At 52.7% G+C, this 22,494-nt stretch overlaps 2 protein-coding genes across 4 annotated transcripts in view; one reads left to right on the forward strand and one right to left on the reverse strand.

Annotated features, from left to right (window-relative positions):
• Positions 1-144: 144 nt before the first annotated feature.
• On the reverse strand, positions 145-3,316 carry CENATAC (centrosomal AT-AC splicing factor). 2 transcript variants are annotated; one of them, XM_054647498.2, is made up of 9 exons: positions 2,983-3,316; positions 2,716-2,881; positions 2,583-2,645; positions 2,367-2,431; positions 2,109-2,214; positions 1,732-1,762; positions 1,282-1,362; positions 928-1,060; positions 145-473 (listed from the first exon to the last, which is right to left on the reverse strand). In XM_054647498.2, exons 1-9 carry the CDS (start codon positions 3,276-3,278, stop codon positions 428-430), a joined length of 987 nt encoding a protein of 328 aa, XP_054503473.1. In that variant the 5' UTR covers positions 3,279-3,316; the 3' UTR covers positions 145-427. The 2 variants fall into 2 exon arrangements, with proteins under 2 accessions (XP_054503473.1, XP_077045962.1); XM_077189847.1 differs by lacking the exon at positions 1,282-1,362.
• An 18,381-nt stretch (positions 3,317-21,697) lies between these two features.
• The window catches only part of BCL9L (BCL9 like), a 48,306-nt gene continuing 47,509 nt past the window's right edge, over positions 21,698-22,494 (forward strand). The window contains exon 1 of one of the 2 annotated variants that reach the window (XM_077189846.1): positions 21,698-22,422. The gene's annotated coding sequence lies outside the window, so the exon portion shown is untranslated. The remainder of the gene's footprint in view (positions 22,423-22,494) is intronic. The other variant, XM_054647541.2, reaches the window with a different exon arrangement.

The raw sequence follows: 22,494 nt of genomic DNA on the forward strand, positions 1-22,494 counted from the left end.
GTGATGTTAGACAATGTAAAGGATAAATGTTAAAATGAAGGAAAGCAATATAAGTTTGAATAAAATTATCAAACACCTAGCATTAATTGCTTGCAGGGTGGGCCCTGCATTTGAAATGAGTTTCAGTTGGTCTACAAACAGAGAGGCATTTTAAAAAAAAGTTTATTTCTCCAAAAATTTTTCCTTTAGCAGGATGTGCCATTTCAGTATAGGCCACTGGCATCACTTGCTGTACAGAGTAGGCTTCCTGACAGGGAAGATATGGCATCCACAGGAGCCTGTCCTTGCTGGCAGGACTTTGTGTGGCTTTAGATGTGATGCTCAGATGAACATTCTATGCCCTTACAGGGCAGTCAGCAACAAAACTGCAGCTACCTCCAGTCAGCCTTTCCACAGCAGAGATGGGTGTCTAGTGTTCCTTATCTGATCATCTTTTTTTCTTCTTTTCCCCTGATTCAGTTCTAAACTGATGCCTGAAAGAGAGCACAGAAGTCAGGGTGCAGTAGCCTTTAGACAGAGATAATGAACACTTCTTAAAAAAGCTGTGTGTAGTGTTCTGGAATGGAAGTTCCCCCAATGTTTTTGTTACCTCAGGGAGTGGTAGCTCCAGCTAGCTGACAGAGTTCTGGCACAATAAAAGGCACCAGTGGGACAGTAAGTGGGTCAAAAGGTGAGCCAAACAAAACAAGGCAGATGCCTGCATGTGGGTAGCCTTTACAGTCATGAGCACGCTTCCTTGCAGGCCATGGTGCTGCTCCAGGACAAGAATGATACTCTGCCTGGATTAAGCACTGTGTGGTGTAACTTGTATGGCAGGATGTCTCGTTATGCTTGGTGCTACCTCAGAGCCTGCTCCATGAATAGCTTGCATGTACAGCAGCCCCACACTCTGCCCCTGGCACCCATCTGTGCTGCGCTGAAGCTCACCGGGACTGCCACCTCCTGCCATGATTCCACACGCGCCCAAAGGAAGGCAGCCAGCTGTCACTTGTCTGAGAGGTATGGTCAAAGTTGGCACCAACACGTTCCACTGGGAGCTTTTTCAGCTTCTGTTTCTCCTCTGAAAAAAAAAAAAAAAATTGTAGACTGGTTTGGGTTGGAAGGGAGCTTAAGGATCACATTGCTGCAACCCCTTGTAGCATGGATGGGGATACTTTCCCCTAGACCAGGTTGCCCAAAAGCCCAAATACTTTGTTCAGCAAAACTTTTTCAAATTGCTTTTGGTTCTCTAGCATGTTCAAGTGACTGTAACGTTAACTAAAAGATGTGCAAGCTGCTCACTGTGTTTGAGAAATTCCTCATAGGAAGGTCCAATTTGTTTACTTCCATCTTCTTCCTCTGTTAGCCATGGAGGTTTTGCTCCTAGAAGTCACAGGGAATATTTACTTAGCCACTGAAGTTACCCTAAACTGTGACAGAATAAAAGGGTCCCCTCTTCCCTCTGTGTTCTGGTTGTGCTACCAAGCAAGTGACCAAGTGAACTCTGGGTGTTCTGAGAAAAAAAAGCTGGCCATGGCAGATCACACCCCAAATCATACACTCCCCACAGCAGCATCAACAGTTTTTACTATACTGATGTGTTTTCTTCTCCTCTAGTATGTCAAATATTGCTATGAGTGGCTATGGCTACCTCCTGGTTATACTGCAACTGCTTCAAAGCTAGAGTTATCCCTGTGACATTTGCAAGCCATGAGGTAGCAGCCTGGTGAGTCATGATGCAGGTGCACTTACCTGTGTGGACATTTCCTTTCCCTTCTGTTTCCTGTTAACAGGAACATAAAATGCTTATGAGAATCTTGTGTTTAGGAGTATCTCTGAGCAGAAGAGCATTGCCTTCATTCCTTTCCTGAATCAAGTTCTATTAGAAAAAGGCAGAGGAAAGCTTGTCTCTTCTTTAAAAGAGTTTGGTTTTTTTCCCCACAGCGTATTAAAGAATGTTTGCTTAATGAAAGTTAAACCTGGGTAACTGAAACTAGGCTAGGTGCTTGCCCAAATCCACAAAGTGTTTCTTTTTGTGATGGAGACCACCCCTTGTTCTGCATTTTGGCATGTGCTGTAGGTGACTTGCAGTTAAATCGAAGTCACATTCACTAGCCAGTCACCCCTACCTGGTGGCCAATGAAGGTCAGAACCTTGCTTGATTCCATCCAGGATAAATCAGGTCCTGTCTGCATTCTGCTTGGGCCAGGCTCTTCTGCACCACAAGGGCTGTCCCTGAAATAAGAGGCCAGCTCTTACTGTAGTGCATACAAAAGCTTGCAAAAGTTTTGCAAGACCCTGGTAATGACAGCGCCAACTCCCCATGCTTTGAGCAGGGGGGAGTTTGCACGCATGCATCAGTCACTGCTGAAGAAAGTGGTGCTCACCGTTCAGGTCCTGCGGGGACCGTGCAGACAGAAGGTCCTGCACAGAGTTCTGGCTCTGGTTGAAGCTGAGTGTAATTCAGGAAAAAGGAACAATATTTCTGGTACTGAGCACAGCCCCCACCCAGCCGCCCCCAGCCCCTCCCGGGTGCCGGTGGTGCGCGGTGCAGCGCCCGCTCCCCGCCGGGGTGCAGCCAGGGCAGGATACAGCTCACCGACCTGCAGCGCGGCTCGCACCGTCTCTCGCTGCCGGCGCTCGGCCTCCCGGATGTCAGCCGCCATCTGCGGGGACACAGCGGTGAGGCGGGGCCAGCGGGGGCCGGGGCCGGTGCGGGGAGGTGACCGAGGGTACCTGGAGGATGCGCTCCTCCTCCCGCCGCTGGTGCTCGGCCAGCGCCTGCTCCAGAGCCTGCGCGAAGCGCTCGTACTCCTCGGCCGGAACCAGGCACCGCTCCTGCAGCGCCGCCTCCGCCCGGTTCTCCCGCCAGAACCGCGCCGTCTCCCGGCGGTGCTCGGGCCTGCGGGACACCGGGACACCGTCAGCACCGCCCGCACCGGCCAAGCGCCACAAGAGCCCGGCATGCGGCAGCATCGGCCCGCCCTGTTCCTGCCCACGCACCCCGCAAGGTGCCGCAGCAGCCCGGCGTGCAGCAGCGCCAGCCCGCCGCGGCGCCCGTGCCGCTGCACGCCGCGCCCGCAGCACGGGCACCACACGCGCCCATCGTGCTCCGCCGGATCGTAGCGCCGCACGGCCGCAGCCCCATCGGCCACGGCCGCCGCCGCCCGCGCCGCCGCCGTCGCCTCCTGCAGCTGGGCCAGCGCCTCCCGCAGCCGCCGGCGATGCCCCGTGCTGTACCGGTGCCGGCGGCCCGTGAAGGCGCTGCGGCGGCACAGCCCGCAGTAGTGCACGGCCATGGCGCCCGCGCCGCGCCGCGCAGGCGCGGGGAGGGACACGGCCCCGCCCCCGGCCCCGCCCCGCCCCCTGCAGGCCCCACCCAGCCGGCCCCGCCCCGCCGCTCCCGGTGCCCCGGGGCTCGCCCGCGGCGCCGCCCGTGCCTCCGCCGGGGGCCCGTGTCCAGAGAAGGGCAGCCAAGCTGGGCAGGGTCTGACCGCGTGTCTTATGAGGAGCGGCTGGAGGAGCTGGGGTTGTTTAGCCTAGGGAAAAGGAGGCTCAGGGGTTATCGCTCCCTACAGCTGCCTGAAAGGAGGGTGGAGCCACGTGCGGGTCTGTCTCTTCTCCCATGTAATCACGGAGAAGACAAGGAGACACAGTCTTAAGGTGTACCAGAGGAAGTTTAGGCTGGACATTAGGAAGAATTTATTCAGAAAAAGGGTGATTGGACACTGAAATGGGCTGCCCAGGGAGGTGGTGGAGTCCATCCCTGGAGGTGCTCAAGGAAAGACTGGACATGGCAGTTAGCGCCTGGTCTAGTTGGCATGGTAGTCTTTAGTCCTAGGTTGGACTCAATGATCTCAGAGGTCTTTTCGAGTCTAATTGATTCTGTGACTGCTACAGTGACTTAGATTATATTAACTACACACCCTGCCCTGCGCAGTGCAAAACAGGGAGAGAGAAAGTTGCAACTGTTAACTGGGCCATAACAACTGCTTAGGCACTGATGCTGCTGCCTCAGTCATCATCCACGTTAAGCTGCAGGTGTGGTATTGCTGAGCAATGAGACACTGCGCTGAGGGCACTGTGGTTAGTGTAGCCTCTCTTGTTTGTCTCACTAGGTTGGTTTCATTAGAACGGTTTCTTGTCTGGTCGGGTCACCTATCCCTGCTCATTGGGTGTCATCTCGTAGACGGAGTGTCCTGATGACTGGGTACTGGCTTGGTTTGTGTCATGGACAGATGTTTGCAATACAAACATCCTGTTCACCCACTCGCCATGACTCTTCTGCATGCACAGAGGGGAGATGGGCGATGGGGATGGAAACAGAGCCGCTACAAACCAAAATCATCACATCCTTGGCTCAGTACCAGCAGGAATTAGATTTCAGACTCTACATATGTTGAGCATTTTGTAGGAGGATGGAGGTTATGCTTGTAGTGGAGGAGTGCATCAGGGAGTTGTTGCTCGTTTGAACAAGGAGACAGAAAGAGGCTGCTTTTGGCAATTGCTGAGAATGATTGTGCCATAACGTTAGTGCATGGTGTTGGGAGAATCTCAGCATAAGGGTGAATTCTGTGACTCTTGCATCAAAGGTTTGGCTTTGAGTTATTTGGGGTTTTTTTCTGTATATTGAAAGAAAAGGTAAAGGTGCTTTTTCCCACAGTAGGTTTGCTCTGCTGGGCTTGGGGCCAAATGTTCCTGCACTTTTTGCTGTCACTATTCTCACCCTTTGTGTCTTTTGAGATGAGATGCTGAAAAATAAGTCAAATACCAGACCAAGCTTTTCTTGAAAAGAAAATCTTCTCAGAGAATCTAGGATGCTCAGTTTTGCCTCTTCAATAGTGTGGGAGTTTGTATTGTATCAAGGTTTGCTTAGTTCTTGTTAGGCAATCCACAAATATCAATCAGTATGATTTTGCTTTTGCTAGATGCAAAAGACTACAGTCACACACGGTTTTTCCACCTTGTGTGACAAAGTTCAGGCATTAGTTGAAACTTTGTTGTCCCTGTCACAATCCTCAGGTACAAGCAGGACCTACTTGGTTGGCTGCTTTCCTCAAAAGCTCTGTGCATGCCCCAGTCAAAGCCCTTGTCCCTTCCTGAGACTGGAGTTTGGTATTTAACCTTGGGATGTGCTTCAAACGAGCTGGCTATTATAGTTTAATAATTTACCACATATCACTTGACCTGTCACACCACAAATCTGCTTTTCCCTTCCATGCTGGAGCCAAACCCTCACACAGCTGTGTATGATCAGCTGAGGCACAGAAACACCCCAAGCCTGTGATTATCCACGTGCACCTTAACACAGACACTTCACCTACCCACCTAACTTTGGTACTTCAGAAATTAACTCTCTCAAGAGTTCTAGACTGAATACAGTTACTTTAATAATCTCAGAACAGTGTGAGTATTTCGGTGGGGTAGAAGAAGTCCTGCAATAGAAAGTCCTTGCTTGCAGATGAAGTCTCTTGACTTGCTTGTTTTTCAGTGAGGTATGCCTTTTAAAGACATGTGGGGCAATGTGTGAGGCACCAGTGTAAATAAAAGACAGGAATATTTGGGTGATGGAGTTGTCTACAGGAAGACACAGTTCTCTGTGCTGCCCTGGGAAGAGCAGGCTGGCAATGCTGCAGGAGGATAACTGGAACCTGTGGCTTGGCCACCAGAGGCCGTGTGAGCTGGCATTTTGCAGGGAGTGACTGAATTCACCTCACCTGTAGCTTGTTTGGAAACGGTACCCCTGGAGCTCAGTGCAGGCTCTGGAGCAAAAGCTAATTACAGAGCATTAAAGGAGATAAGAAGCAGCTGCAGAACTTTCAGGGCTGCTAGCATAAATAGGCTGCAGCTGCTCAGTTTTCTTTCTCCCATCTTTCCTTGGGTTTCTGCATCCTCGGAGAAGTCTCTACTGGTGTTTGGAAGCAGTAAGTAAGACTAGGGAAGGGGAGGGATCAGATATAATGTAATATGATACAGTGCTCCACCAAGAGAAGCCTTAAACAGTTGTACTTAGACCATTCCTAAAGCAAAAAAAAGATGTGAAAAGGCTTTGTGAGTTCTTCCTGCCTCTGCTGCAGCGATGAAAGCATTCCCCCATTTGGTAATGTTTACTTGTTACTGGTAGAGATTGGAGATCCTACCATAACACACACAGGTAAAGAAGGAAATGAATCCTGTGGTCTGCCTGGTCTGTTCAATGAAGCTGGCAAGACTGGACACAGAAATGTTGGTTTTCCAGCTTAAAGCCTAAAAGTGTTTTAAAGTCTAACTATGTTTGTAACCACAAACTTTTCCCTGAAGTACAGGAAAAGGCTAAAAGGCCTTAATTTTACCTTTGGCTATTCAGTTACTGAATCCTAATCTTCTTGGTCTGAATGCTGGGTATTCTGCAAGAAAGCATGTAACCCCTGAGTGCTGCCCTGCCACCCCTGCATTCCCACAGAGAGATTTTGATCAGACTGATAGATCTGATTTGGGGCAAATTGAATGTAAATCTGATAATCTGCCTGTTCCTTATGGTTTATCTTGGAGCTCATGCTTCTGGCATCATTTTTTCGCCCCTCTTTAGCTTCAGAATGTGGAACAGAAGATAGAAGAGAACTTACTGTCAGATGCAGAAGGCCAAAGTACCCAGCATTGCTGTCTGCATAATGAAGGAAGCTGAAAACAGAGGGGTGACAAGCTGGAGGTGCCTTGGCTCAGGACATCTGGATTCTTCAAAGCTAGCTCTTTTCAGGTGAGTGGTACCTGCGCGGAAGCCGATTGATGAGATAGTTTAACTGAAAATAGGTCTTGCCTACTCCTGCACACTTGCAACCACTGTTACTGCAGGGGAAGTTTTGTGAAGCTGCAGGTTGGGATCAAGGGCAGTTCTTGTTTTTTGCTGATTCCCACCTCCTGGCACTTCAGAAAAACATTTCAGATTTGAGTCTTAACTGAGTGTGCTCAGTTGTTTCTCAGGGTGTCTGACTTCTGTGTGTGCGTGTAAGGTGTAGGTATACGCCTTCAGCCATGGCTTCATGTGAATGTGCTTTTTGGGGTCTTCTCAGCAAGCCAGAGACTGTATTTGCTCCTGTTTTGGGGAAAATGTTGTGTGAAGCTCCCCTGAAGATAGGGCCGCTCTATAACTTGGCTTTTAGTTCAGAGTTGTTACAGGACTCTGGCTTGATGGCTCTGGCATCCCTCAGCCCCTGAAAGCTTTGAATTTGTACAGAGCGACATCTCCTTGTCTGTGGCAACAGGAGAGTATCAAGGGTGTCCTGTCTTGTTTGGGCTTTGCCCAGCCAATGGCATTTGTTTTGAAGCAAGCTCAGTGGAGGTGGTGGGGACACTTAAGGATACTGGTCATGCCAAGCAACTGTGGGGTTTATATAATTTCCCCCCCCCATAGTAGAACAGAGATTAATTTATTAATTTCCAGTTAAGTGGTCCGTTTTCCCCTGTTCCTAGCACAGAGTGTACAGTAGATGCCTGGCTTACCATCACACCAGGCCACTCCTGCTCTGTTGGCACTGCTTCAGTTCCTTGTGCTGCAGTAAATAGCTGATGCTGTCTAACACAGACAAAGCTCCCAGGATTTGCTGGGCTAGGGTTAGGAACCCTAACCCCTCCTTCTGTTAAAGGGAGGCAGCAGGGCAAGCTCAGTGATGGGGGGAACGTGAGGCAGAGAGGAGGCTGTGAGTGGTGAGAGATCCACTGGCACAGGAGCTGGGGCTGTGTCAGGGTGCCCATTCCTGCCAAGGACTGAAGTGTCTTTGATGGTACCATAGCTGGATGCTGCTGTCATTGTAGCTGTTCATAGCCTCCTCAGGATGTGAGAACACCACAGATGTACTTGATGAGCATCACAGCCTGTTTTATTAGCTGTATTCTCTTCTCTCTAAATGGATACACTATTTTCTGGTGGGGAAAAGGTGGCCTCTTACCCTCCACGTCTTCAAATTCTGTGAAGTTGCAGTAAAAGAGCTGAACTCATATCTGCCCCTCCTCCCTGATTTTTAAAACCACTTCAAAGGTGAGCTAGCAGAGGACTGAAGCGACCGGTTCCGCCAGGCTCGTTTCTGCTCACCTTTCCCGCCGCTCCCCCGTGGAACAAAGCACATCATTTCCCTTTGATTTCCCACTTTGAAAGCCATAGGGGACAGAGTCTGAAATGGCCCACAAGTTTTTTAGTGTCGCCTCTCTGTACCTTCCTGAAGCACTGGGTGGATCAGGACAGGACTCCAGGAAGGAGACCTATGGCTAAATTGGCCAGTGGATGCTCCACCCTCCTGGGTGTTGCCGCTGGCATCCCGGGTTTGTGGGTAGGGTCAGGTAACACTGCAGTGACGGGGAGGGGGAAGGAGCCGCAGTGTCTGGGTTTGGTGGCTTTTACTGATGCACGCAGGGTTCCGTAGTCCAGCCTGGCTACTGTCACCCGCAGCACGTGCCTCCCGTCTCTGGCACAGCTACTGCCCCAGGGACAGAGGGCTCTGCCCTGCTCTCCATCTCCTTGCCAAGAAGAGATGGCACATGGCAGAGCGGAGTGCATGCTGCCCGTCTCCTGCCAGGCAAGGAGGAGAAAAGCAGTGAGTTTGGGTGCCTCAGCCAGTGCCCAGGGCACAGGCTGCTTGCCCCCTCTGAAAGGGATTGTCTCACAAGTGTGAGGCTGGAGGAGAGGAAAGCAGGGCTTGTTTTTGCAATGTGAGTTTCTTTACTTCCTTCTGTGCCATCACAACGGGAGAGGTTTGCAAAGCTTTAACGCGTAGGGCTGTAATTTGTGAGCAGGCAGTGATGCAGCCCATCCCTGGCCTGGTGCAGACTACGTGGTACTGAATCTCAGTGTCCCAGACCTCTCAGCACAATACAAACAGAGCTTGTCTCTGCTCAGCTTACAAGATGCCAGGATCGTGCCCTGCAGCAGTGCAGCTGCACAGCAATGCATGGTGTTCGGCGCAGGTGCTGCAGGTCATGGCTGTGATGCTCAGAACAGTGGTTTGCTGACTCGGTGCAGGGAGGATAGTGAGATAATAAAGCAGTAGGAATTGGTTATGTTGAAGGAAGTACCAGATGATAGTCTTGAGTAAAGGTTAATTAATCTGACCTCTGTTTATTCTGGTGAAGATCTCCATGCTTTGTAGTCACTTTTGTATGTATTGTGAAGCCACAAAATCTAGAGGAAACCTCCTTTGCCTGCTGGTTCAGGGCCAGGCTGGATGCCTGTATAAGGCTGCTTTTGTGACAGTACTGAAAATGCAAATATATTTGTGTGTGTGGTTTTGCGTTTCCCTCTCAGACCCTAGGTGCAATAATTGATGCTGGAATCATACTCAGCTGGATGTTGTAACCCACATGTTGGGGCTTAAACCTCTGTGTAAGACCACTCTCTGTGATTCAGCCCTGCTCATCCTACTAGTTAAGAGTCGCTGAGAGGAGAACCATATCAGTGAAGGTTTAGTCTGATAAAAACCATTCTCTTAACACTGCTGCTTGAAACAGGGATATTGTATCTTTAAGGCACCCCCTTCTCATTCCCCTAATACCTCTAGGCCTCTGAATGATTCTGGAGGAGAGGATCAGTGCAGGAGTTTAAGGCATCTTTCCCTGCCCTGCTGCACTGCTCACTTGCTGCTCTGAAGGCTGTGCTTTGCTGTTTCTATGGAAACCATTAGTTGCTAAGCAACTGGAGCATCATCTGTGGTGAGCCCTCGCATCTAATTATCCCATCACAGTGGCTGAGAGGGGCTGAGGGGGGGATTAACTCCTCTACCATGGCAGATCCATTGACAACACTTTAGTCACATTTAAAGGGACATTGTCCCTTCTGCCACACTTATGAGGAGGAATAAGGTTTTCTGCAAGCAGCAGACACACTGTGCTCATGGCATGCTTGGAGCTTCCATGCCCTTGCATGGAGCTCTGCAGGGAGCTCTTCTTTCCGTTGAAGTTGTGCATGATGCACTTAGCTGTACATTTGGATTGTGCAGACTTTGCCTTGTGGACTGTATCTGGGCCATACTTATAGTCATTTGTGTATTTTTTTTTTTGTTGTGGTCACCTTGATGCTGCCCTTACTGTCTCTGTCCCCAGACCCTGATGTCATGTCTGCTGTGTGAGTTATTGCTAATTCTTCAGAGCTCGGCAATGGAAGTGGTGGGCAGCTCTCTGTCTTCTGTCTGTCTGAAAACATTGCATAGTTTGGTATTCACTTTTGTATTACCTTACTGTTAGCTTCTGGGAGGGATCGAGATTGTCATCAAGGAGCACTGAAAGCCTGAGGGGTGAAGTAACAACTACAGAAAATCTCATTTTCCAGATCTCTGTAAGTGGACAAAGCCAGCAGCAGCCTTGTGAATTTTTCACATTCGGATAAGATAGTCAGTCTGAGAGCTGATTTTAATTTTGCGTTTGCAAACACAAGGTCGATGTAGTGTACAGCTGAGTCTCCCTACTGTGACAGATTGCATCTGAATGAGGTTCCCAGATTTGTGAGGAGAATGGTAGTGGTTTGAGTTACTTTCACTGAGTTTAGGAAAGCCTGACTGCACCAGGTCCATGCTTGGGTGCTTCTTCTTGCCTGCTACCATCAAGACTGATAGGGACTGATTCCTCCTCAGTTTTCACTTTCTGCCAGAAAATGGATGCTTTGTGATTTACTGAGGTGATTGCTGTTCTAGTGGCTGAATCAATGAGAGCTGGGAGGTCTATTAGAAAGTTTTTCTGTTTTTTTACTACCTAGATCTGCAAGCCAGCTGAGAGTTACTGCAAAGCTCCCTAGCAGTGTTTTCTGTGCTTTGTATGGGGAGGGAGGATGTAGCTTCAGCAGGAGGGTGGCCCACTCCCACTTCTGAAAACAAGAGAATCCCTAACACCTCCCCAAACTTACTTCTCTGTGTCCACCCTTGAATTGTAATGTGTTTCACTGCAGCCAGAGCCTTCAGGCACTGTCCAGCCCTGGCAGTGTGTGCTGTCAACACCTTAGCACTGCTTCCATGCCTCCCCACTGGCACAGGACCAGAGCATGTGGCTCTGCAAGGACTGAGTGACCCGGGCTAGGTGGGACAGGATAACTTGGAGAGATGGAGCAAGTGCCCCTCTGCCTTGCTCTCAGAGCAGACAGATGATGGTGATTATTATTAAGAGCTCTTGTAATGATCTCGGGGAGGGGCAAGTGGAGGAAAGAGACATATTTTGTCATGAAAATGGGAAATGTAATTAAAGTCCACATGTTAATTAAGAGCTGAAGGGGAGAAATAGATGGATTTCTTCCTGAAGTCGCATTGGCAGTTGGGCACTTTGCATAATGCTAATCAACAAGGAATGAAAGGCTTTGAAGGTGAGGCATGAGAGAGAAGTTTTGCATCGCCAGGGCTGGGAAAAAGAGGAACAGCATCTACAACCTTTTGCATTTGGTTCCTCAGTGTAAATTGGCAGTGTCAAGAAGAGGTGGTCCAGGTCTGATCACCCATGTGTGTTTCTCTCTGGCCTGCCTAGGCACCTCCCTCAGACAAGAAGCAGATGTGAGAGCGTTCCTGAGCTCCTGCTGCTCCATCAGCAGTGGGAATTCTAGGCAAGCACAAACCTAGTGCAGCTCCTGGAACAGCAAGTGAGGAATATCCCACCACTCTGTGCAGATCAGGGCAGCTGAAACCTACTCATCTGCCCCTGTGCAAACATGTGAGATGGCTAATCAGGTGCAGATCCCTGGTGGTTTCGGATGCTTTAATATGCTTGCTTTTGTCTTACTAGTCAGAAACCTATGAAATTCCAGCTCTGCTTCTCTGACAGGGCAGGTACAGAGAGAGGACCTCACAGGTTTGGGTCTTTGACTCTTTTGCCACATGGGAGAGACCTCCAGAAATGCATTTGGAAATATCATCCCTCTTTGTGCCTTGGCACTAATGTATTTAACAGGGGGATCCTCTGCTCCTTCAGCTGTGCCAGAAGCCCATTACCACAGTCTGTGGAAAGGGGCTGACTGCTACACATACCTTGTGGGAAGTGGGGTGGGAATGAGTAGAGGGGCTGTGAGTGTAGGCGAGGGTGATGCACCTGTTTACAAGAGGGCACTGCAGAATTTGAATGCATCTGTGAGGAAAGAAGGTAGTGGTCCATGGTGTATGATGCTATTTAAGAGAGAAGCGGATAATTCTGCTTCTTTGCAAAAGTGAGAAAGAAGGTTGTCTGCATGTAGAACTTAAGGGAACTGTTCAAAATGTAGTTTGCCATGTGCTGGGGACTCACAGGGATCAGAAGCAAGTGTGCAAGCCTCTGACTCATACACGATGTCCTAGAGTCAGAAGGAGTAATCTAAAAGCCACTTGAGCCATGTGCTGCATCTTAATGAGGAAGGCAGCACTCACAAAAATGCTGCAGCTGAGCTCCTGCTACCTAGCTTTGCTACCAGAGTGGCTATTTTCCTGCAAAGACCAAAGGCCTTGTGCTGTCAGATTGTCCCTGAGGACTTGTGCAGAACAGTCAGTGTGCCTCCTGATGCCACCCAAAGCTAGGTGGAGCGCTCCCTTTGCACCCCTGGGTTTCTTGGTGGAGAGCAGCAGCAGCACCCCTCTATTTGAGCAGAGCATGGCATCAGGGAGAATCAGGGCAAAACGTGAGAAAGTGCCAAGCATGATGAATTTGATTTGTAAAATTGCCCATGCCTCTCCTAGTGGATGAATACCCTGCTGGAGCAGCACATGTAAATACACAGTGCCATTGCACAGTAGCTGGGACAAAGAAATTAAAGTGAGACAAGAAAATTTGGAAGATAAAAAGTCACTGTTAAAGTTGGAGTTTGGACAGAACACTGAGTTGAGCAGTGAGACTCCTGGAAAATGTTGAGGGGTTTGTAATTGCTTGTTTGAGAATGGTGCTTGAATATTGAAGTTTCTTCCAGGTGGCTGGCTGGGTGGAATGTTTCCTGGCTATCGGTGGCCAGCAGTGTTTGTAGTTTGCTCCCTGATCTAGAAGTGAAACTGGGGAATGTCTTGCTCTGTCTGCTGGGCAGTACTGCATCCTTGTTCTTTCTTTTCACTTTTGTGCCCTCTCTTTTGTTTTTCATTTCCTTTTGGCATCTTGGGGCTTAAAGCATTTCTAAGAAGAACTGACGTTAGGAGAGCAGCCACTGAGGAAGCCTGCCAAATGTTCTACATTGGCTGACAGCTCTTCTCAAAACCAGATGGTTACTAATTAAAGGGAGTCAAGTGGGAAGGCTGCATTGGCCTTTCTATTTCTTTTTCCTTCCTTTGATTAACAGAGTTTGTGATCTTGGAGAAAGACCATACTCCTGTCTTTCCTGGGAAGTCCTCTCCCAGTGCTTGTTAATGTGTGGTGATGCCAGTGCTATCTGCTGGGTGCAGGATCTTTCTGAGGTTCTTTCAGGCTGTGTGCTCTAAGGTCGCTGCCATGGGTGGTAGGACACAAATGCAGCTGTAAAAAGAAAACACAAACTGGGAGAGGAAAATTAAACATTGGGAAGAGCTCTTCTTGGAGATCTTCTGTGGGACTTTTACTTGAAGCTTTATATTGTCAGCAGAAGAAAGACTGATGTCATCCTTGAGGAACTTCTTGTTCCTCAGTCTGCTGTACCTTTCACACAGAGGAGCCCTTCACATGGCCAATCTCAGGCCATCTGTGTGCATGTAGGCTGCTCCAGGTGGCTTTTCTCTGTGGTGCTGGGAGCTGAATGGCTGGGAAGATGAAGGGCAAGCACATGCTTCTTTTATTTTCAAGAACATTTGGTTTCTAGAGCCAATCTTAACAGATGCACTGTCAACGCTTAACGATTCAACCTTGTGTGGAAGAACAGGGTATGAAGAAAACTGCATTGGCAGTAACAAATGCCTCCCACTCCAATTCATGTCCAAGAAAAGTGTAGCAGTTTTGTCTTGATTATATTTCAGAGAGGTAGTCCTCTACAGGTTCCCTTGCTGAAATCTTGCTCCTCCCCTCTGCCACTGTCTTTTCCTCCTTCATATGCAACCTCTTACTCAATTTAAGTAAATGTGCTGTACTGGAAATCACCAAGGCAGAATTAGTTAAGGAGAAAAGAAGTGAACAAATGACAATTCATTAAAATGTGTCATTGTAATTGCAACTTTCTGTGCATGTTCTTAATCTGTGAGGCCAAAGCACAAATTTTCTGAACAAAGCAAAAGACAGCAAGAAGGTGACAGTCGAGAGGCTGGAACAGCATCTCTTGCCTGCCTCTCAACCACACAGCAGTCACCACACCAGCTTTCCCACAGAAACAGGCAGGAAATCTCTCTGTGTTGGTTTAACACAGCCTGGTTTTTTTGAGGGGGAAACCACAGAGGTGGCTTCTGTGAGAAGCTGCTAGAAGCTTCCACTATTTCTATCAGAGCCAGTCTCTGATGGGTTGGGAACAATCTTTCCAACCTGAGAAAGAACATCAGCATTTTTGGGTGCTCTCTAGACCCGTCTCTCCTGCACTGCTCAGGCTGCTTGGTGCAGACTATCTGCCAGTGCCTTCCAGCCTGGAAAGGGTTAAATCTCAAAGCACCTCCTGAGGTTTTGCTCCTTCTTTTCATCTCTATTTTATTTCCTCAAAGACAGAGATCAGCTGTCTGGATCTGGCTTTACCTCACAGCAAAGCCCATGGCCACACTGCAGCACAGATTGCCTGTCTGCAGAGGGACACACAGATTTGCTGTGCTGGACCCCTTTTGGAGGTGAGCATGAATATTTCATGACAGGGAGAGGATGCTTCAGCAGCATGATGCAAATGTGGGTTTGCATTGTGCTGTAAGGGACAAAGGAGAACAGACCCCAGGTCAGCATCTCCAGCTACCAGGAAGTCCACTTAGAAGAGAAGGCTCTCAAGGGTAAAGGGCCCTCCTGGGCCCACTCACCTTTTTTCTGCAGGGCCAATGGTACAATGAGCCACAGGTGGTGCCAGCAGCTCCTGCACGCACCTGCCATTCTTTCCCTGGATGCAATATCCCAGCAGTGAAAACTGCAGGTTGGCTTGACCTGGTGGGGGATAGTATGGCAGCTTTATCAGTCCCCAGGACATCCCCAGTACCTAAGACCTGGTCAGAATGCTGTACCAGCTCCAAAATATTAGAAGTAACCAAATGGTCATTTTTAACTGGAGAGACAAAGATAGTATTGCATGATGGGGAAATCCATTTCCTTGCTTCTGCATCTGAGTGTTAAAGCCCCGATTGGAATTTGTCACCAGAGCTATGGTTTCTCCTTTTTCTGTTAATTAAAACATCCCCTTCTGCTGTGCACACACTGCTCTCAGGGATGGCTATATCTCTTTTGCATCATCAGAGGGAGAAGTGGGGGAAATGAAATGAAGCAGCATGTTTTCTGGTGTTTCTTGTGCCTGCTCTAGTGCTGCCTCTCGGCACCAGCAGTACAGAGGGACAGGCAGCGGTACAGAGGGGACAGGCAGCAGGTACAGAGGGACAGGCAGCGGGTACAGAGGGGACAGGCAGCGGTCCAGAGGGACAGGCAGCAGGTACAGAGGGACAGGCAGCAGGTACAGAGGGGACAGGCAGCAGTACAGAGGGACATGCAGCGGTACAGAGGGGACAGGCAGCAGTACAGAGGGACAGGCAGCAGGTACAGAGGGGACAGGCAGCGGTACAGAGGGGACAGGCAGCGGTACAGAGGGACAGGCAGCGGTACAGAGGGACAGGCAGCAGTACAGAGGGACATGCAGCGGTACAGAGGGGACAGGCAGCAGGTACAGAGGGGACAGGCAGCAGGTACAGAGGGACAGGCAGCAGTACAGAGGGACAGGCAGCAGGTACAGAGGGGACAGGCAGCGGTACAGAGGGACAGGCAGCGGTACAGAGGGACAGGCAGCGGTACAGAGGGGACAGGCAGCGGTACAGAGGGGACAGGCAGCGGTACAGAGGGGACAGGCAGCGGTACAGAGGGACAGGCAGCAGTACAGAGGGACAGTCGGGCTGCAGTGAGGGCCGCGCCGGGGCCGCTCGCGTCCGCCAGGCGGCGCCACCGGGCAGGGTCCCGCCGCCTCCCGTGTGTCCCCGAGTTCCGCTGAGTCTATAGGGATGCGTGCAAACGGCAGGTTGTCAGATAAGGTGGAGATATCTGGAGTATGACAGGACACTGAACAGAAATGCAAGTAATAAGTAGCTGCTCAGGGGTGGGATGGTCTGGACAAGAAGAACCTTTTTCTTGTCCCAAATTCTGTAGAGTCCTCACAGCATTTGGGCAAGGTGCTCAGCACTTTTGGCCTGAGAGTACCATCAGACCTGTGTAAATGCACACAGGTCTCGGGAAACAGAGGTACAGATGAAACAGGGCTGGGTGAAAACCTAGGAAACAGAGCTTGAACACACAGGTAGAGCCTGTGGCCTCACTCAGGTGGTTACCCTTGCTGGAACGTGCAAGGCACATGGGCCTAGCCAGCCAGCTGAGTGTTGATGCAGGTGAATTGGGCTGTGTTAGTCCTTTGTGCCAGGGCATACGCCCTGCTTCCCTGAAAAACAGGTCTGAGATGCTGTGGGAGAGGTTTTTTCCCAAGCTAGAGATTTGTGTGGTTGAGGCATTGCACACAACAAGATGCACATGACTGTCTTAAGAACGGAGATTGTATGTGGGAATAATGGGGCTCTCAAGTGGTAGTCCAAGCTACCACCAAAACAAGTCCTTGTCATGCTGGAAGATGGCATAAGGCAGCAGCTTGCTAACTTTTCCTGTTCTGACCCAGTTTACAGAGTGGTGATTTCAAGTAACCCCCAATTCTAATAGAGACATTGTATAAAATTTGATTTGTGTCAGGCCTGTGACCTTTCTGAAGATTCTCCTGATCTCTGCTCTGCAAGTCGTTGGCACAGACTTGCACATTTACAGTGACCAGGCTTCCAGGCGTCCTCTGGCGATAAAAGCACTGAGTAAATAAATCAAAGGGAGGGATTGCTCTGTTTCTAGTTCAGCCTTATTGTAAGACCGTAGTAGCAGTGACAGCAGACGCTGTTCTTGTACCTTCCTTGACTATCTCCTTATTCCCTGGTACGACGCACCACAGATCGCTTGCTCTACAGTGTAGCTCTAGGGCTGGCGCCCATGTGCCGTGCTCTGTTCCTGCTGTTTGCGGTTGCACATGCTCGTGCGTGCCTGCAGAACGTGTGTCTGCCCCGGCACAGCTGCCATCCCACACCCATCCCGGGCACATCCGCGTGATGGTTTTCCCGTCCGCGATGAGCACGGCGCATGCTGGGCGCGCTGGGGCCGCCCGGGGGTCTCGCCGAGCCGGGCAGGGGCGGCGCGGAGCCCCGGGCAGCGGGCACGGAGCTCCGGGAGCCACCGGCCCGCTCCAGCCAGCAGCGGGATCGCGCTCCGCGCCCGCCTCTGCCTGCGTGGGCGCCCGGGACGGCCCCGCTGGGAGATCCCGCATCCCTGCCGAGACCCCCGGCCCCTCGCTCCCTCCCGCCCGGCTGTCGGGCGAGGGCTCTGCGTGCTTTGTGTCGCCGAGCGCCGCGGCCGCGGAGCCAGTCCCGCCGCCCCGTGTTTGCAGAGCCGCGCTCGGCGGAAGGCGCCGTATCAGGATAAGAGTCCCCGCCGCCGCCGCTGCCGCCAGTCCGGCCCCGGGGCGGTGGGAGGCGCCGGCTCCGCCGATGGCTGCGTTTATCGCGCTGGTGGCCTCGCCAAACGATTTAACCCTTCGCGCCCCCCCGCGGGTGCGCTGCCCGGCCTCGCAGGCTGCCTCTGGGCTCCGGCTCTCCTGGCCCTAACGGCTGGCAGGGGCAGGAGTTCCCTCACAGCTCTGGCGCCGGTAAACCTCAGCCTTTTCTCGGTAGCAGTGTCCCGAGACCAGGGACAGCCAAGCAGGGCCCCACGCTGAGAAGTCCAAATACTTCTAGAGCAGGTAGCAAAGGCCATCTGAGGCTAGGCAGCTGTGGTAGGAGTGAATCCCATGCCAGAATTCCAGCAACATCAGGACTATGTGGACCTGAGATGATTTCCCTAGGGCTGCAGTGTGCATCTGAGCTATTGGCAGGATAAGGCTGGCATTCAGAGTGTTCAGGAGTAACAAGAAGGGGAGAAGACTTGAAGAGCTGCATCCTGCCTGCACACATACAGGCATCAGGAATGCATTAGGCATCCAAGCAATAGCAAGGCATCCAGGATGCTGAGTCTGTGTCATTGTGATCCCTGGAACCATGTCAGGAGTTTGTCTTTGCTAAATGATGGTCTTTCAGCCATGCTGAAGCTGCAGCAGCAACAACAGCATGTTTTCATTTGGAAAGAGGATGTCTCAGTTTGATTAAATTCTCCCTCAGTACCTCAGCACAGGCTGTGTTTTGCCTTTAGGACTGCAGCAAAGGAAAATCCTTGCAGTGTATGGAGGGGGCCAGTGCCCAGCTCTAGCGTGACAATGCTAAGCAGGAGACTCTGGCTGGCTGCATTGCTTCATGTGTTGTCTATGAGCTTCCATGTTTCTTGTGACTGCAGTGGGTGAACAGTCTTGGTCTGTTGGAGATGGGATAGTTAATAAAGAAAGGTGATCCTGTTTAAAAGGAGAAACCAAACTGGGCACTTCTGATGCTGCCCAGTTCCATCTAGACAATGGCACACGCTGTCTAGGCAGCTGCAGAGGTGGCAAAGGTAGTGCAGGCTCCTTGCAGTGGCCTGCTGCTGCTGGCCGCCCTGCTCAAACTCCAGTGAGCATGAAATGAAGGAGCCCATTCTTCCCCAGCTGACTGCAGGGCTGGGTGAAGACCTGGGGCCTTTCCTAGGCTGACTGTTTTTCCCTTTTCCCTAAGCAATGGCTTTGTAGTACCACCAAAACAGAAGTGGGATTGAGACCTTGGAGTGCAGTGCAAGGGAGATCAGGCACATCACGGACTTGTGAGACTGTGGGATAGAATCTGTGCTAGTGTCTGAGCAGAAGAAAAGGACACTTTGGCCAGGGGTCTGCATAGGCATGGGCAGGACTGAGAGCAGCCTGGGAAGAGATCTTTTTAGGCCTGTGTCTACCTCAGCAGTAGCAACATAGCCTCTTCTATCTTTTTGCTGGACCATTGCCTTTCTGTGGGAGAATACAGGATGAATCTGTGAGCTAGGTCTGTGGATTAAATGCTGGACTACCACCAGCTCCCTGCTCCATAGCTATGTGGATCAGCAAAACAGAGAGCTGCTCCCAAAACAGGCATTTCACAGCCCCAGACTCGTTTCCTTCAGCACAATTCGTCTGGACTCTTCTATCTCTGGGGATCTGCTGGAGTGATCCACTGGGGAAATGCTTCGCAAAGAGGCAGCCCCAGCTAAATGTGAATCACGTAATTAACTCCAGTACAGTTAATTGGACCTAATTAATCATATTCATGAGTATAATGAGGGCCTTGCCCACAGGGGTCTTGTGAAGGTCTGAGCTTAGGGCTGGCGTTCTGGAGAGTCAGTGGGAATGAACAAATCCCAGAGCCTTGGACATAGCTTAGGACCAGCTCCCTCTTGGAAAAACAGGACAAGGCCAATCCTTTGGATCCTGTAGCCCTGTATTCTCTGTATCCCATAGAGGTAGGATGTATCAGGAGCTTCTGGGTGGTCAGTCACAACTCTTCTCAGGGAAGGCTGGAGTCACTGTCACAGTGGCTCCCTCTTGGTCCTTAACTATCCAGGGAGACTTTTCTGTTTTGTATGTTGTATGTAAGTTTTGTGGTCCAAAGGCAGGAAAAGGAGCAGGTAACAGCCAAGTCTGGGCATCTTGGCTGGGCCTTGCTAAGGTGCTGCTGTACCAGGCAGCTCCTGGAATGAGCTGCTACCGTGGTGGTGGCTTTGAGGAGCTCCAAGGAATCTGCTTCATCATCTCCTCTCCTATCTTGTCTCTCCTAGCATGGACATAATTATAGAGGAAGGAAGGGGAGACTGGGAGTCATCATCAAGTGCAGGGAGGGTAGCTAGTCTGGCAGATGTTAATTAAAGCAGCAGGCTCTGCTGAACCAGTAAGCAGCTGGTCCTCTTGCTGACCTTTCCCAGTCTTGCTTTGCCACTTGCATGTGTGCAGGCTGGGAGAGGTGTGAAGGTCTGTGATGTAAAAAGCCCAGAAGGTTGCAGGGAATGAGCAGGAAGAGAGAGGCAACCAGAGGACCCAGAGGAGAGGTGGTTCCATGTGTCCCCTATGCACCACACCTGGCTGGAGGGAAGGAACTGCCTGTCTGCCTCTGGCACTGAGTTGTCATGCCAAATAATGGTGGCTGGGCACTGTTTTTAACCCACTGCGCCTGTGCATGCCGTCTGCAGCAGCATTAACCCAGTGCTGCTACTGGGAAGGATGAAAGTGTGAAAATATGTCGCTGCTTGCTGATGAGGGACTTGGGAGTTGATCAAAGAGGCAGCGAGATGTATGGCCTCAGCACTCCTCCAGAGGGGTCTATCTTCCTTGGATGGCTGGTGCAGGCAAGCGATGCTCGATGCAGAGGGGTTCCCAGTGCCTGCCCACTGCGGCCCCCGAGGTAAAACCCAGAACATCCGCAACCCGCCCCTTGCGTCTGCTTCGGCCTCGGGTGCTTTCCACAGGCGCTTCTGCAAACGGGCGAAACCGCCCTGTGCCAGCTGCCTAAGAGGCGCCTGATGTCGCGTCTTTTCAGTCGGGGTTGGGAGCAGCCGGCATTTCTCCCTCGCTCGCTCCCTCCCTCTTACAGCAGCCCCGCTCTTCGCTGAGCCTCATTGCAGCCCCGTCTGCCCGTGGGGAACGGGAGGGCTGCGCCGCATGCCCCTCATGTGCCGTGGGGAAGGGGGGCGGCAGGGTTCCGCCGGCAACCCCGCCCGCCTGCCCGTGGGGAGCGGAGCACCGGTGCCGGGACTCGCCGGGGCGGGGTGGGGCCAGGGCTCCGCCGGTAGCCCCTCCCGCCTGCCCGTGGGGAGCGGAGCCCCGGTGCCGCCGGTGCCGGGAGTGGGCGGGGCGGTGCCGGAATGGGCGGGGCGGGGCGCTCGCTGTCCCCGCCCACCGGGAGCTCTCGCCCCGCGCCGGCAGGGGGCGCTGCCGCGCGCCGCCCCCGGCTCTGGGAGCTGACACCCCCCCCCTTGTCCCCCGTCCCCCACGGCCGCCGTTCCCTCCTCGCCCCGGTTCGGGCGCTGCGGGTGTGAGCACAGGGGCGAGTCTTGTGTTAATTTTCAACCGAGGCCGCTGCCTCCCGTTAGTGGAGCTGGATTGTTTGTCCCCACATCACCTTGAGCTCTGCAACTCTGGGGACGCTGGCAAGTGGTCCCTGCCTCCAGCCCTCTCCTCCCAGCCCCACTCCTGGGCGGCTGGCGCGCTTCAGGCAGGAAAGTGACACGTCCTGGTTAGGATGCTGCTGGCATCGCCCAGGAGCGGGCAGGCTGCCTCCACAGCCTGGTATGCATGTGCACTGTGTGGCTCCCGTCCGTGGAGTCTGTTGCTCAGGACAGGAGGGTGGTTAATGCCTGGAAAACTTGTTGGTAAAGATAATAACATGCTGCTCTTCTCAAGGGCCGGAGCCAGTCCTTGTGCCTTGTGTGTAAAATTACAAAATATTCTGAGTTGGAAGTGGCCCACAAGGATCATCGAAGTCTGCTCTGGGAGAAAGAGCAGCAAAGATGGGATCAGGTGTGGGACCTCCCCGGCACAGTGAGGGTCGAGAGCAGGACTCGCAGGGTGTCGGCCTGAGCAGAACGGGTGTTTCGGATGATAAAAGGCAGAAGGATGCTCAGCAGGAGCAGTCCCCGTGCTGTCGCGGGGAGGAGTGGGATGCAATTCTGCAGGTCCCGGCTGTGCTGAGACCTGTGTGCCATCGCGTACATGTCTGTGCGACTCGTGGGTGTGCGACACCTGGACGGCCACTCGCGGGGCGCCGGCCACTCGTCGCGGGAGGCCCGGAATGGGCGGCGGTGCCGATCCCGGTCCCCGGCGGCGGTGCCGGTCGCGGGCGGTGCCGCTGGGCGGCCGGCGGGGCGCCCGCGACCAGGAAGCGGTTAATCGGCGCGCGGGGCTTTTATTTTGACAGGGCAGCGCCTGGCTCCGGCTCGGAGGAAAGTGAATGATCCTGTTTCTCCAAATGATTATTCAGGCTCCGGCGGAGAAAGGAGCACTCGGCCCGCAGCGCCTCGCCCTCGCCACGGCGCCCCCGCCCGCGCCCGGGCCGCCGCGCCCGCCGGCTCCGCTCCCCGCCGCCCGCGCCCGGCCGCCCGCCGCAGCGCGGGGAAGCCGTCCGCGGCCCGGGGCCGGGCGGGCAGCCGGGGCTCGCCGCGGCCGGACGCCCACCCCCGCCGGCGGGCGCGGGCTGGAGCCGCCGGCTCGGTCGGCGGAAGGAGCGGCGCGGCGGGGCGGGGGGTGCCGCCGGCAGCGGCCCCGACCCCGCGCCCTGCGGCGGGCGGCCGAGCCATGAGCGCGGCCCGCGCCGCCGGCCCCGCGCCGCTGGCCGGCCCCCAGCAGCCCGCGGAGCCGCGCCGCGCCGCCCCGGCGGGCTCTCCCGGCCTACCCTGAGCCGCTCCGCCGCCGCCGAGGTGAGTGCCCCGCCAGGCCCGGGCAGCCGCCGTCCCATTGTTCCGCCCCAGGGGGGAGCCGGGGCTCCGCGC

This window comes from Agelaius phoeniceus, chromosome 23 (assembly GCF_051311805.1).
Source record: "Agelaius phoeniceus isolate bAgePho1 chromosome 23, bAgePho1.hap1, whole genome shotgun sequence".
Taxonomy (NCBI): domain Eukaryota; kingdom Metazoa; phylum Chordata; class Aves; order Passeriformes; family Icteridae; genus Agelaius; species Agelaius phoeniceus.